The sequence below is a fragment of the Peromyscus californicus genome, unplaced genomic scaffold, assembly GCF_007827085.1.
Source record: "Peromyscus californicus insignis strain IS unplaced genomic scaffold, ASM782708v3 Scaffold_11__1_contigs__length_118956290, whole genome shotgun sequence".
Classification (NCBI taxonomy): domain Eukaryota; kingdom Metazoa; phylum Chordata; class Mammalia; order Rodentia; family Cricetidae; genus Peromyscus; species Peromyscus californicus.
In genome coordinates, this window is record NW_026294402.1 from 108,522,212 (window position 1) to 108,537,094 (window position 14,883).

Sequence of the window (14,883 nt, forward strand, 5' to 3'; positions counted from 1 at the left end):
TCCCCACGGGGGCAGCATGCCAAGTGCTGGAGGCATGTCCTCTGTTCTACGATACCCCACACCTGGGGTACCCGCTCTCGGAGCCATGCTTAGGTATAAATAGTCCACTGCTGCCCCCGTGGTGCTTCTGCTGTTAGCTGGGCCCCACAGGTGGGTCAGGTGGAATTCCATGGAGAGGGCCTTTAAACCTTGGTCGAGGACCATGTAGCTGTTCCAGGTTTATCTTAAGGAAGAGTAAAAAGTTCTAGAACTTTCACTGGATCCATAAAAGCCCTTGTACATGGCGAGGGCTCGCTGGATGTTGATAAGGAAAACCATTCCAGTTTGGTCCCAGTTTGTATTCCAACAAGAGAAATAACAGGAGGATGCTCTCTTTACTCCTGGGATCCACTGGGAGTGACAAGAGAGAATGATGGTGTGTCACATTTCCTAGTATAAATGTTGGCTTAAACTGTGCTGACAGTGTTCCTAAGGCCTGGACACACCTCTTTCCTGAGGACACAGGTAGGTACCCTAAGTCCCATTGTTGAGGGCTTGAGAATATTGCTTGTGCTGGCGGTGACACTGTAGGGTCCTTCCTTCAGGGGATCCATTCACCTCTCCCTTTAACCACTGTGTCGGGAAACTGACTCAAAGCTGAGAACTGGAAACAGGCATCTCAGTTTTCTAGTGGAAGACAGCCATTGCCTATCTATCTCACCACACGGGGATACTGTTGTAGCAGGAACCTTAAAAGTTCTTATTGATAATATCAAACCTGAGGCCAGGTATTGGGGTGAATACTGGAAGATCAGAGAAGCAGAACAAGCCACAGCTACCTCACCTTGCCAGTTCCTCAGCTGATCCTGTTTCCTCAGGACTCATCCAGAATGAATCTCAGCTGAACTGTTGCTCAGAGCCTAAAATCTTAACCAGCTAAACACTTCTAGTTTCTGGTCTTCACGCCTTATATATCTTTCTGTTTTTGCCATCACTCCCTGGGATTAAAGACTTGCTTTCTGGGATTAAAGGTATGTTTCACCATGCCTGACTGTTTCCAGTGTGGCCTTGAACTCGCAGAGATCCAGAGGGATTTCTGCCTCTGGAATGCTAGGATTAAAGGTGTGAGTACCACCATTTTCTAGCCTTTGTATCTAGTGGCTGTTCTGTCTCTGACCCCAGATAAGTTTATTAGGGTGCACAATATTTTGGGGAACACAATACCACCACATACTGTGATTTCCAAGACACTGCCTGGGATCACTGCTGGAAATTGGGTCCCTCAGCTTTTGATGTTTACAGTGGTCCCCTTGATAATGCTGGGATCTTGTCATCCCCAGCGATAGAGGGGCCAGTGTCACAGCCGTACCTTTGGTCATCACTCTCTCCCGAGGATACTGCCATGGAGAGGCTAAGGTTACCAAAGCCCTCCTCACTGATGTCCTCACTGAAGGTCCATCTCTGGGCCTCCTGAGGCCTGTGGTTTATATAGTCAGACAGTAGGTTCTCTCGTGTCCGTCTTTACCTTGCCCCCTCCCTGAACCATTGCTTCCTCAGGGTCGTAGGCAACGCCCGGCATCGTCTCTTCCTGCGGGCTGCTGTCATGTTTGTGTCCAAGAAACCATTCCATGAGTTTAGGGATCAGAGCCAGCACCAAGGTGAGACTCATGGGTCATGGCAGACACCCCACTCCAGTGTCCTCTCCCAGGACACTGTGCTTTGCCCCTCTAGATTCATTCCACTGTTCCACCATGGTTAGACCCTCCACCTTGCTCTCCTGGTAGGAGATGAGGGTCTCTGCAGACACCATCACAGAAGCGTGTACCACTCAAAGACTGCCCCGAACTCGTCAGTCTCTCTTCAGAGCTTCCAAACCTCCTAACCAAGCCAGCCAGCCTTGCAGTCTGTCCAGCTCCTGGTAAACCAAACGAGCTAAGTCACATGCCAACTCCCGCATGAGGAGATTCTTCAGTGGGTAGAGCACTTGCTGTGCAAGCCTAATGATCTGGGTTCAATCCCACAACCTGCAGAAAAGAGAGGGAACTGACTCCACAGTTGTCTGATCGCCTCATGTGTGCTGTGGCACATGTGCAACACCATACATGCTACATGTTCTCTCTCTCTCTCTCTCTCTCTCTCTCTCTCTCTCACACACACACACACACACACACACACACACACACACACAAAGTCACATGCCAAATCCTGCCCCCTTTAACCTCTTCTGTCCAGCATAGGTGAGGAGCATGGCATTCATTTTGGGGTATCCTTGCTCACCCACTAAACACTAGCTGTAAGGTCTGGTTGCTAGTCGACACCTCCCAAAACTCCAGATGCTGACCCACAACGCATGTTTAGATGTTTGTTACAGCTCTCATTGCTCTGGCAGAAGAAACTTAAGGGTTTATTTTTGCTCACGGTGTGAGGGTGCAGTCCACCATGATGGGGAAGGCATGATGGCAGGAGTGTGAAGCGGCTAGGCACATTGTGTCCACAGTGGAAAACAAGAAATGAATTTTGGTGCTCAGCTCAATTTCTCTTTTTCCTCAGCCAGGGACCCCAGCCCATGACATAGTGCCTCCCACAATCTGAGTGGGTCTCCCATACCCAGTTAAAACTTCCTGAAAACTCTCTCATAGACATACTGTGAAGAGACACCATGACTAAGGCAACTCATAAAAGAAAGCATTTAATTGGGGGCTTGCTTAGAGTTCCAGAGGGTTAAAGTTCATAATCATGGCAGGAGCGTGGCAACAGGTCGGCAGACACATGGCAACAGGTAGGCAGACATGGTGCTAGAGCAGTAGCCGAGAACTGACATCTGATCCACAAACAGCTAACTAGGAAGGCTCGGCTTTAGAAGCCTCAAAGATTACTCCTAGGGACACATCTCCTTCAACAAGGCCACACCTTTTCCTGGCACACCTCCTCTAAACAAGACCACACCTCACAATCCTTTCTAAACATTCTACCCGGAGGGCGGTGGCAGTGCACGCCTTTGATCCCAGCACTTGGGAGGCAGAGGCAGGTGGATCTCAGTGCATTAGAGGCCAGCCTGGTCTACAAAGTGAGTTCCAGGACAGCTAGGGCTTACACGGAGAAACCTTGTCTAGAAACACCAAAAAAGAAAAGAAAAGAAACAATTCTACCATTTGGGGACCAAGCACTCAAATATATGAGGCCATGAGGACTATTCTTATCCAAAATACATTTACCCTGGAGGTCTCTCTTGGTGATTCTAAATTCCATTAAACTGACAGTCAGGGTTACCCTTCTCATGAGGTGATTCCTGGTACCACTTGTCTTAATCTGGGTTCCTCTGAAAACTGAACCTGAAACAAGAGCTTGGGGGCAGGTAGCTTGAGAATCCAGACAAGAGCACAGGAATGAGGGGCAGGAGAAGAAGGGAAGCCCTGTGAATATACACCTCATTTTCTAGCCCAAATTATGGAGGTCAGCCAATCCATCTGCTGCTTAGGACCACGCTTCTGTAAGTCCTCAGTTAACTGCAGTCCTGGGTCCATCCACCTTTTTCTTCAGCCTCATGGCGCTTGTGACTAGGTCCTATAATACACCATGGATGAGCTTTTCCAGAACAAGTGCCCCTCTGCTCAATTTCAGCCTCAGTAGCGGTAAAGCACTCGTGGCTACGTCTCATTCTATGGTTCAGCATGAAGTGGGAAGTCCCACCGAGAAAGTGGTCCTAAGTCGTCATTGGTGGGGACATTTAGAGTCCAGCAATCCAACTGACAAACAGTGGAGCCCTGGACTCCCTAGGCTGATACCAGGCCACAGGTGAGATGTTTCCACATGGCTTCCAAAGCTGCCGTAGGCTATGATGCTAGTGAATCCTGGCATTTTGCCCTCTGAAAGCTGAAAGGTGCTTGTGGCAGCTTCCCAGTACTCTGGGATAGTAGGCTGCTGGCTTCTGGTAGCCCTGGCTGCAGGCGGGGGTGGTGGGGTGGTCCGTTCCGGTCGCCCTCGCCACCGTCTTTGTGTCCACCAGGGCGCAGTGTTGCACTTTGCCTAACAGCTCCTGAAGTGAACCCCAAACTGGTTTCCCTGAAACGTTGACTCCTTATTTGACATTACAGCCAGTGAAGGTGTATGTGTGTGACTCCACACGGTGTAACAGGCATTTCAGAGGGAATGCAGTGGATACTGTGTGCAGTGCCCTGTTTTCTGTTCTTGTGAAAAGGCGCTGATTGACTCCACCTACCCCCACCCCCCCATTCACTTCAACTCATCAACTGGATTGGGCCCTACAGCTTTAAAAATGTTGATTTAAAGTTCCTTTTCTCTGATACCCTGGTAGTTATGGCTAAGATGTAGAGTTGGAGCAGACACTTGCCCAGGCCACTCTGAGACTCAGAGCGGCAGCTAGCAGGGGCCTTCATGGATCTGTTGCTTTAATTGAGACAGGGTCTGATGTAGCCCAGGCTGGCCTCAAATTCAAAAATGTAGCCAAGAATCACTTTGAACTCCTCTTGGCGACACATCTCCAGCACCTGATTCATTGGTTTCTGCCCTGTGCTTTTTTTTTTTTTAAGATTTATTTATTTATTATATATACAGTGTTCTGCCTGCGTGCGAGATCTCATTACAAGTGGTTGTGAGCCACCATGTGGTTCCTGGGAATTGAACTCAGGACCTCTGGAAGAGCAGCCAGTGCTCTTAACCACTGAGCCATCTCTCCAGCCCTGCCCTGTGCTTTATTCTTAGACTTTTCTGAATGGGTCTTGGTGATCCCAGTGATATGGCTGTTTAGCTGATGTGTGTAGCATGAATCTTAAAGAGTCTTATTAATAAAAACAAACCCAGAGCCAGGTATTGGGGTGAATGCTGGAAGATCAGAGAAGCAGACAAGCCACAGCTTGCCAGTTCCTCAGCTGATTCTGTTTCCTGAGATTGGAAGCCTCTGAGTCCTTATCCAAATGGATCTCAGCTGAACTGCTGCTAAAAGCCTAAAAGCTTAACCAGGCTAAAAGCTTACCAAACTCTAGTTCCTGGTCCTCACGCCTTATATACCTTTCTGCTTTCTGCCATTACTTCCTGGGATTAAAAGCGTGAGTCACCATGCCTGGCTGTTTCCAGTGTGGCTTTGAACTCACAGAGATCTGATGGATCTCTGCCTCCCAAGTGATAGGATTAAAGGTGTGTGTGCCACCATTTTCTGGCCTCTGTATCTAGTGGCTGTTCTGTCCTCTGACCCCAGATAAGTTTATTAGGATGCACAATATATTGGGGGATACAATATATCACCACAGATGTGTCTCCATGCCTCACAAACAGTACAGTGGATATATAGTCACAGTTCCTAAGCATCTATGGGCTCCAGATTTTGGGAGCAGAGCCAAAGTAGTAGATGGCCTCCTCAATGGCTCTGTTAGCCAAGTCACCCTGTGTGCTGGGCTGAGCAGTAAACTTGTTTGGTACTCCAGAGACTGATAAAGTCTACTGATATATTATGTGACTTAAACAGAAAATCACCAGCCCCTACCCACAGCTTCACTTCTGAAGTAAAGGTCCACATTCTCACGGGGTCCCTTCCTCTCCCTCCAGAATGTCTCCCGGAGGACATTTGAGCTGGACTACAGCCAGGACCGCTTCCTCAAGGATGGGCTGCCATTCCGATACATCTCAGGAAGCATTCACTATTTCCGGATACCCCGCTTCTACTGGGAGGACCGACTGCTGAAGATGAAGATGGCTGGGCTGAACGCCATCCAGATGTAAGGAAGGGCACCTGGCTGAGACCCCTCCCCATGCTCACACCTAGTTCTATTGCTCCAATATCAGCTATTCCATTCCTCAGAGAAGTAGGAGAGCGCCCTGTGTGGATTTCTGAGGGGCTTGTCACAAGCTTGACGGGCCTTTCTTCAGGTAATGAACCACTTCTCACTTGAGCTTTGTCGTCAGAAATCATAAAATAGAAATCAACTTGATGAAAAGGCAACAGTAGGGGCCGGTGAGTGACTCGTTTGCTGCTGCCAGACTTGACAGCTGAGTTCCATCCTGGGGACCTACATGGTGGAAGAGAAGAACAGACTTCTGCAGGGCGTTGTCTGGTCTACACGTGTACACACACACACACACACACACACACACCAATAAAAGAAGGCAGGACCAGGCAGGTGGCGCACGCCTTTAATCCCAGCACTTGGGAGGCAGAGGCAGGTGGATCTCTGTGAGTTCGAGGCCAGCCTGGTCTAGAGAGCGAGATCCAGGAAAGGCGCAAAGCTGCACAGAGAAACCCTGTCTCGAAAAACCTAAAAAAAAAAAAAAAGGCAGGATATAGTGAACTCTTGGAACGTACAGGGCACTTTGGACAGAGTGGTTCTGCCTGTCTGAGATAGACATCATGTTCCTGTTTATAGCTCATGAAACTTACATTTCTGCCAAGGTCATTGGTTGTTGGTCCAGCGAGGCGCCAAAGGTGAGGGAGTTTGGAGGCAGCCGTGGCTGCTTGGGGGCGCTCGGGTGGAGGAGCCTTCTGCAGCGGCTCTGGTAGGGGAGCCTTGTGCTTAGGTTTTTGGAACCCAGCTTGCCTTACCGGGTCAGCTTTGAGCCCAGGCAGTAGGTTCCCACCCACGGGCAAGTCCCCACCCCCTCTGATACTGTGAGCTGACTGACTGGGAGGGAAGCTGAGGCAGCTGACCACTCTGGTTTTACAGAGCTGATGTGGATTACTGCTAGTGTCTTAAAAGATAAAGGGTGAGAAAGCTTTAGGTGCTTTAGTAGACCGCTAGGGGGATGTCCCACTTCTTACTCTGTTTCTGTGGCCCCTGGCAGAGTGAATCCGAATCCGGGTTCACTGACACTGGTAGATACACTGAGTTCTGTAGCCAGATTTCTATGTGGTCTTATTAAATAAAAACACAGAGCCAAATATAGGGGTGAAATTCTAGAACCGTGGGACTACAGGGGTGCAGGTGGACTCACCAACAATGGTTGTGTGCTAAGAATGAATGGCTCACGTGCAAATGTGTGTCTCTACCAGAATTGAGGGAGCTAGTTAAGTTTGGTTCACTTTATTTCCTGGCCCGGTATACCTGACAAAAATCCTTTGTCTTCTTGAAGTGATTGGAGAGTTTCCTGTGGTTCGGTTCCCAGTGCTGAGAGCCGAATTCAGACTTTGCACATGCTGAGCACTTTACCACTGGGCTACGTAGGTCTCTAGATGGGGTGGTTTTCTTGTGTTGTTTTGTTTGCTTGGTATGGATGTTTTGTATGCATGTATAGCTATGTACCTGTGCATGCAGTGCCCACAGAGGCCAGAAGAGGGCGTCGGATCCCCTGGAACTGTAGTTACAGATGGTTGTGGGAGGCCATGTGGGTGGGAACCAAGCCTAGATCCTCTGAAAGAGCAGGGAATGCCCTTAACCATTGAGCCATCTCACCACACACACACACACACACACACACACACACACACACACACACACACACACACACACACACACACTTTTAAAGATAGATCTCTCTATGTAGCTCAGGATAATCTAGAACTCAAAATCTGCCTCAACTTCCTGAGTACTAAGATTACAACAGGTAAGTACTACCCACCAAGCCTGACTTATTTTTACTTTTCTTAAAGTGTTTTTGTTTGTTTGTTTGTTTTGAGACAGGGTCTCTCTATGTAGTCCTGGCTGTCCTGGAACTTTCTATGATGGCTAGCCTTGAATTCACCTGCCTGTGCCTCCTGGGTCCTGGGATTAAAGGACAGTGCTATTTCTTTGTTTTTCAAGTAGAGTCTCATGTAGCCCAGGATACCCTCAAATTTATTGTGTACTCCAGGCTGGCCTTTATCCCCTTCTTCTTTTGCCTCCACTTCTCAAGTCCACTGTGCTCCACTCAACATTTATTTATTTGTTTGTTTGTTTATTCATTCATTTACTTATTTTATATATTTCTTGTGTTTTTTTCTTCTTCTTCTTCTTCTTCTTATTATTATTATTATTATTATTATTATTTTGGTTTTTCGAGACAGGGTTTCTCTGTAAAGTTTTGGAGCCTGTCCTGGAACTCACTCTGCAGACCAGGCTGGCTTCGAGCTCACAGAGATTTGCCTGCCTCTGCCTCCCGAGTGCTGGGATTAAAGGTGTATGCCACCCGGCCTTAACCTTTATGTTTTAAATAAATATAACTCATATTACTTTAGCATGATAATTAGGGTTCATGTATTTTTTTTTTCTTGTGGAATTTTTCAGTGTGCTGGAAGATCTTTCTGTCATAGTTTCTCTACAGATTGTTCTTGAGGGCTGGGTTGGGGCTCCATGTCAGAGCGTGTGTCTGGTATGCTTGAGGGTTGTATTCAGTCCTCGGGGTGATAAACTAACTAGCCAGGTACAAAGTGAATTCAAGGGAGAAGCTGATGAAGAGAGGTGTACAGAGCTGGCCAAGAAAGCCACCTGAAATAAATCTGTCTGGGCAGATAAAGGTGGTAAATATCATTCATGTCCCTCAGAGCGGTTCTCTCTGTGTGAAGATCATCCTTTGTAACCCTACCAAATCACCAACCAACAAAAATCTACAAATTAATCTCTATTTTCATGATCTTCCCTGATCACCAGTCAGTAAGCAAAAGAGAATAGAAGAGTCAGAAGTGGCCGGGCCAGACCATCTCCAGCGCTGTGTAGAGGGCATGCACCTGCCTCCTTCGAGTCAAGCTATGTGTCTCCCATCCAAGGACTAACCTGGCTTGGCTCTGCTTAGCTTCCAAGATTAGTGTGTTATTGCCACACACTGGGTATTAGTTCTCAACAACACTCCCACTCCTCTTTTAAAAAGATTTTTCTTTATTACACCTTATTTACTTTGTGTGTGTGTGCGTGTGCGTGCGTGTGTGTGTGTGTGTGTGTGTGTGTGTGTGTGTGTGTGCATGTGCATACCTGTGCAAGTGTGTGCTGCAACATGCATATGGAAGACAGGATAAAGTGTAGAAGCTGGCACTCTCCTTACATCATGCAGGTTCCAGGGTTGAACTCCTGGGGTCAGGCTTGGCGGCAACGCCTTTACCCATGAGCCTTTGCACCGGCCGGTGTTCCACCCTTGGCCTGTGTTTTCAAGTGGTCTTAGAGCTGAGCTCCCTTCTCTTCCCTCCGACTCAGCTACCATCTGTGAGGATTTTGGCTGTGTGTGTCTTCATAGGTACGTGCCCTGGAACTTTCATGAACCGCAGCCAGGACAGTATGAGTTTTCTGGGGACCATGATGTGGAGTATTTCATTCACCTGGCTCACGAGCTGGGGCTCCTGGTGATCCTGAGGCCTGGGCCCTACATCTGTGCAGAGTGGGACATGGTGAGTGTGTTAACACAGGCCTCTGCCTGCCTGGTGGGTGTGAGTTGAGGCAGGAGTGGTGGACAGCGATCGGTGTGGTGTCTGGGCAAAGCAGCTTAAAGTGATCTACGACTCAAAGTCTAGAGCATGTGGTGCTGTGCCTCCACGGGTGTCTGTTCCTTTAGCGAGGTGCCAGGCAGAGAGGAGCAGGCTTGAGCCAGAGCACCGGGGCTTCCTCTTGGCCATTCACATACGCACAGAGCCACACAGTCAAACCCAGTGTACAAAACCAAACCACAGCAAGAAAGTAGAAGGAAAGAAAGGGAGGGGGGAAAAAGAAAGAAAAAGAGGCTGGAGAGATGGCGCAGCAGTTAAGAGCACTATCTACTCTTTCAGAGGACCTGGGTTCGATTCCCAGCACCCACATGGTGACTCACAACCATCTGTGATTCTCATTCCAGGGGATACAACGTCCTCTTCTGGCCTCTGAGGGCACTGCATGCACATGGTGCACAGACATACATACAGGCAAAACATCCATACACATAAAAAGTAAATAAATAAATACATTTTTTTTTTGTTTTTTTATCGAGACAGGGTTTCTCTGTGTAGTAGCTTTGCGCCTTTCCTGGAACTCGCTTTGGAGACCAGGCTGGCCTCGAACTCACAGAGATCCGCCTGCCTCTGCCTCCCAAGTGCTGGGATTAAAGGCGTGCACTGCCACCACCGCCCGGCAATAAATAAATACATTTTTAAAGAGGAAGAGAAGGGGGAATGTTGCTGGGTGTGGTGGTCATGCCTGTAATCCAAGCCCTTAAGAGGTGAAGACAGGAAGATCAAAACTCTCGATGCCAGCCTGTGCCATATAGGGGTTCCAGCCTGAGACTTAGCTACATAGTGAGATTGTCTCAAAACTAAAGGAGAGGGGGTGTTGATTCTCAGAACACTACCAATAGAGTGATCTTAATTTTCCATTCTTCCAGAAGCCGAGGTCATTTTCCCCTCTCTTTCCCTCCCTGCTGACAAGACTCTCTCATCTGTTTTCATGAAGTGGACAGTGTAACAGCTGCTGTTTTCTGTCTCTTAGGGAGGCTTACCCGCTTGGCTACTAGAGAAAGAATCTATTGTTCTTCGATCTTCTGACCCAGGTGAGTTACTGATGCCTTTAAAGGATTCTAGCAGATTGGGTGGTTTATATAATTTAAAGGTAGGGCTCCTGTGTGTAGATACTGGTCAGTGGGTTGTCAGTCACCCCTCACCGGACGGTGAGCGTGCAGGGGATGCTGCCTCTCGTGGGCTTGAACAGATCTCTCTGATAAATGGGTCACTCTGCATTCAAAACCTGCTTAGCCAAGTGGGCGCAATACTTGTTTTCTCTTCCTACACACTGAGTGACACAGCCGGCTAATCAGAAAGGCAGGCCCGGTTCTGCATTGGCGTCACTCGGTTTCCTGGAGCCGCGTGTCTTCTGTGTGCTGGCATTTTTGGAATGATTTGTAAATGACAGCTTTTTGTCTTATCTTTTTAAACCACGAGAGATTGTTTCAGCTGTAAAACCCTAAACAGTCATTCAGTTGTGTGTGCGCGCGTGCGTGCGTGTGTGTGTGCGTGTGTATGCACGTGCGTGTGCGTGTGCGTGTGTGTGTGTGTGTGTGTGTGTGTGTGTGTGTGTGTGTGTTTCCCTCATACCATATGAGCTTCTCTTTTATACTCTGGCCATATTATTCTTGTTCTCACATGAGTCCCCATGACACCTTTATGAAGCATGTGCTTTTGTCTGTCTCTTGGGTTTGTAAATATATGGCTTATTAGATGTTAATTTTGTCTGGATGTAGAGGCACACACAAGTGTGCCTTGGAAAGTGGAGGTAGGAGAATCAGGATTTCAAGATCATCCTCAGCTACATATCAGGTTTTAGTCTAGCCTGAGCTATATGAGACCTTGTCTCAAAAACAAAAAACCTCTAAGTTATTTATTTGTTTTTTTGTTTTTTTTTTTGGTTTTTTTTTTTTTTTTTTTTTTTTTTTTTTTGGTTTTTCGAGACAGGGTTTCTCTGTGTAGCTTTGCGCCTTTCCTGGAACTCACTTGGTAGCCCAGGCTGGCCTCGAACTCACAGAGATCCGCCTGACTCTGCCTCCCGAGTGCTGGGATTAAAGGCGTGCGCCACCACCGCCCGGCTTTGTTTTGTTTTTGAGACAGGGTTTCTCTGTGTAGCCCTGAATGTTCTGGAACTCACTCTGTAGACCAGGCTGGCCTTAAACTCAGAGATCCTCCTGCCTCTACCTCCCAAGTGCTGGGAACATATATCACCATGCCTTTTCTTTTAATGTATATGGTTGCATATATGTTTATGCCATGTCAGAAGAGGGTGTTGGATGCTCTGGAACTGGAGTTAAAGACAGGCAACATGTGGGTGCTGGGGGTTCAACCTTACACTCTCTGTATAGTTGTAGATGATCCTGAAGTTCTCATCCTCCTGCCTCCAAAGTGTTGGGATTATAGGTGTGTGCTTCCATGCCCAGTGTATGCAGTGCTGGGGATCGGAAGCCAGGGACTGGTGCATGCTCGGCAGGCCCTCTACCAACTGAGCCACATCCTCTACCCCACTGTGACTGAGAGAACTTGGTCTTTGGCACCTCTATGCCTCTCATACCTTGCCTGGTAGGCCTGGCTTCTGGCTTTGAGCCCTACAGCAGGGTAAGTTGCCAGGGACTTAGCTGGATAACAGGACTACTAGCTTGCAGGACCATGTCCAGCTGCCTGTGGCTGCCTCGTTTTCCAAGACAGTTGTTGAAGGCGCAGGATGCACTGGTATCTCCTGGCTTTAAAAGTCAGCCAAGATAGCTTAGCTGACTTGATCCAGGAAGCCGTCTCTGAGACTTGCACTCATGCACACTCACACAGAAGCACGCATGCACATGCGCGCACACACACACACACACACACATACACACACACACACACACACACACACACACACACACACACACACACGAACACTAGAATAAACTAGTTGACAAAGGTGTGTAACACTGGCCATACCATCTTGTTTTGTAGATTACCTTGTAGCTGTGGATAAATGGCTGGCAGTCCTTCTGCCCAAGATGAAGCCTCTGCTCTACCAGAACGGAGGGCCAATTATAACCGTGCAGGTACCTGGGGCTGAGCCTGGACAGGGGGGAAGAGGGGAGCAGCTGTCCATCAACATTATGTAAATGATGCTGGTGACACCAGGGTGCAGTGCTAAAAACAACACTTTTACTGAAATTGAACTTGGGGCAATGTTGACTGCCTGTTTCTTCTCTCTTGTCTCTTCCCTCTCTCTCTGTCTCTCTGTCTCTGTCTCTCTCCCTCTGTCTCCCTCTCTCTGTCTCTCTCTCTCTCTCTCTGTGTATGTGTGTGTGTGTGTGTGTATGTGTGTGTGTATCTCAGACAGGGTCTCGTGTATCTCAAACTGATTTCAAACTGTGTACCTGAAGATGACCTTGAACTTCTGGTCCTTATGCCTCACCTCCAGAGTGCTAACAATACAGGCATGCACCACCATACCATTTTATGTGCTGCTGATCAAACCCAAGACCTTGAGCAGGCAAGCATTCTACCAGCTGAATCGCTACATCCACAGCCCAGGACCTACCTTACAGTATCAAGTACATTTTTACGTACTTAAGCCACCACCAAAATAAAAAAAATTCCATGACAGAATTAGAACTAGAAAAACAATCAACTTTTAAGTTTTTTATTTGATTGTTTTATTTTAAATTTTTAGATTATTATTTTCCTGTTACATGTATGAATGTTTTCCCTGCAGTATGTATGCATACTACCTGTGCACCCAGTGCCTGTGGAGGTCAGAAGTTGGCACTGAATTGTAGGCGGAGTTTTCCTGTCCTGAGCCCCTGCTTCCAAATAACCCACAGCTGCTTCCCAAATAACTGACTTGGAGACTTAATATAAATTATAAATGCTCAGCTGATAGCTCAGGCTTGTTACTAGCTGACTCTTACACTTAAATTAATCCATATTTCTTATCTATGCTTTGCCACATGGCTTGGTACATTTCTCAGTACGGCACACCCATCTTGCTCTCTCTGCGTCTGCCAGCGACTCCTCTGACTCCAGTGACTCTGCCCTTCTTCCTCCTAGCATCCTCTTAGTCTGGTTTTCCTGCCTAACCTCCTCCTGCCCAGCTATAGGCCAGTGAGCTCTTTATTAGCCTATGAGAGAAATACATATTTATGGTGTACAGGGTTATTCCACAACACTGGATCCCCTGGAACTGGTGATGAATGGTTGTCAGTTGCCATTGTGGGTACCGGGAACTGAACCCGGGTCCTCAGCAAGAGCAACAAGTGCTCTGAACTACTGAGACATCTCTCTAGCCATCAATTTTTTTTTTAAACTTTATGTGTATGTGTGTTTACTTATATGAGTTTATGTATACCACATGCCTTTGGGAATCTACAGAGTCCAGAAGAATGTGTCAGATCCCCTGAAACAAGTTATAGATAGTTGTGAGCTGCCCCACATGGGTGCTGGGAATCAAACCGAGGTCCTCTGGAAAGGGCAGCCAGTGTTCTTTGTTTAGGTGGGAGCTCCACCTCAACCCCTGGCACCCTGGCATCCCTATACCCAAAGAGTCTGGAATGTTCTGGTAGAAGATCCACCTCAACTCCCCTCCTCCATCTCTTTCCCTAAACCCGCCCCTTCAAAGCCCACCAAGCACAGCTCCTCCCCCAGAGAGGCTCAAGACCATTCTCACAAGGTATATAAGCTGCATCCCAGAAAACAGACACATGGTTTTCCAGTCTCGTCCCCGTCTCCCCTCTCGGGGGCCAGAGAATCACCCAGGAATGCTTTACCCATTAAACCAAGGCCTTTTCTAATTCAGTCTGATTTGGATTGCTGCGTCGGCAGAGGCCTGTCGGGGTGCAAAAACCTTTCACTCTTGACCACTGAGCCATCTCTCTGGCTCCTCATGCTACCTTTTTTTTTTTTTTCCTTCTCAAATATGGTTTCTCTACATAGCCCTGTCTGTCCTAGAATTCACCATATAGATAGACCTGGCTGGCCTCAAGCTCACAGAGGTCTTCTTGCCTCTGCCTCCCAAGTGCTGTGATCAAAGGCATATGCCACTATACCTGGCTCATGTTACTACTTTGTTAATGCCCATGAGTATCTGCTTCTGTCCTGAGTGTCCTGCCAATGCTGTTCAGTTCTTCCAGACATCTCCTTTTAAATGTAGAAGTTCAAAAAGAGAGCTGGAGAGATGTTCAGCAGTCAGGAGCACTGGCTGCTCTTCAGAGGACCTGGTTTGAGTCTCAGTATCCACATGGTGTCTCATAGCCATCTGTAACTTCGGTTCCAGGGGATCTGATGCCCTCTTCTGGCTTCTGTGGGCACTGCACGCACATGGTACACATACATGCAGGCAGGCAAAGCACCCATACACATAAAATAATAATAATAAAAAAGTTCCAAAAGATGAAGTGACGTGCCAAGGTTGCCTAGCTGCCTGGCATCAGAATTGCCACAGCGCACTTTGTCTGCTGACCCCACAGCACCTGTTGCAGTCTCTTTCCAGCTGCTCTAGGCCCTGCAAAGATGCATGGCTGTGGGTACAT

At 47.8% G+C, this 14,883-nt stretch overlaps 1 protein-coding gene across 3 annotated transcripts in view; it reads left to right on the forward strand.

Annotated features, from left to right (window-relative positions):
- Glb1 (galactosidase beta 1) overlaps nucleotides 1-14,883 on the forward strand; it is a 76,250-nt gene that overhangs the window by 11,792 nt on the left and 49,575 nt on the right. For 2 of the 3 annotated variants that reach the window (XM_052723167.1, XM_052723177.1), the window contains exons 2-5: nucleotides 5,542-5,711; nucleotides 9,130-9,280; nucleotides 10,347-10,407; nucleotides 12,317-12,411. In XM_052723167.1, coding sequence (XP_052579127.1) covers nucleotides 5,542-5,711; nucleotides 9,130-9,280; nucleotides 10,347-10,407; nucleotides 12,317-12,411 — 477 coding nt within the window. The other variant, XM_052723186.1, reaches the window with a different exon arrangement.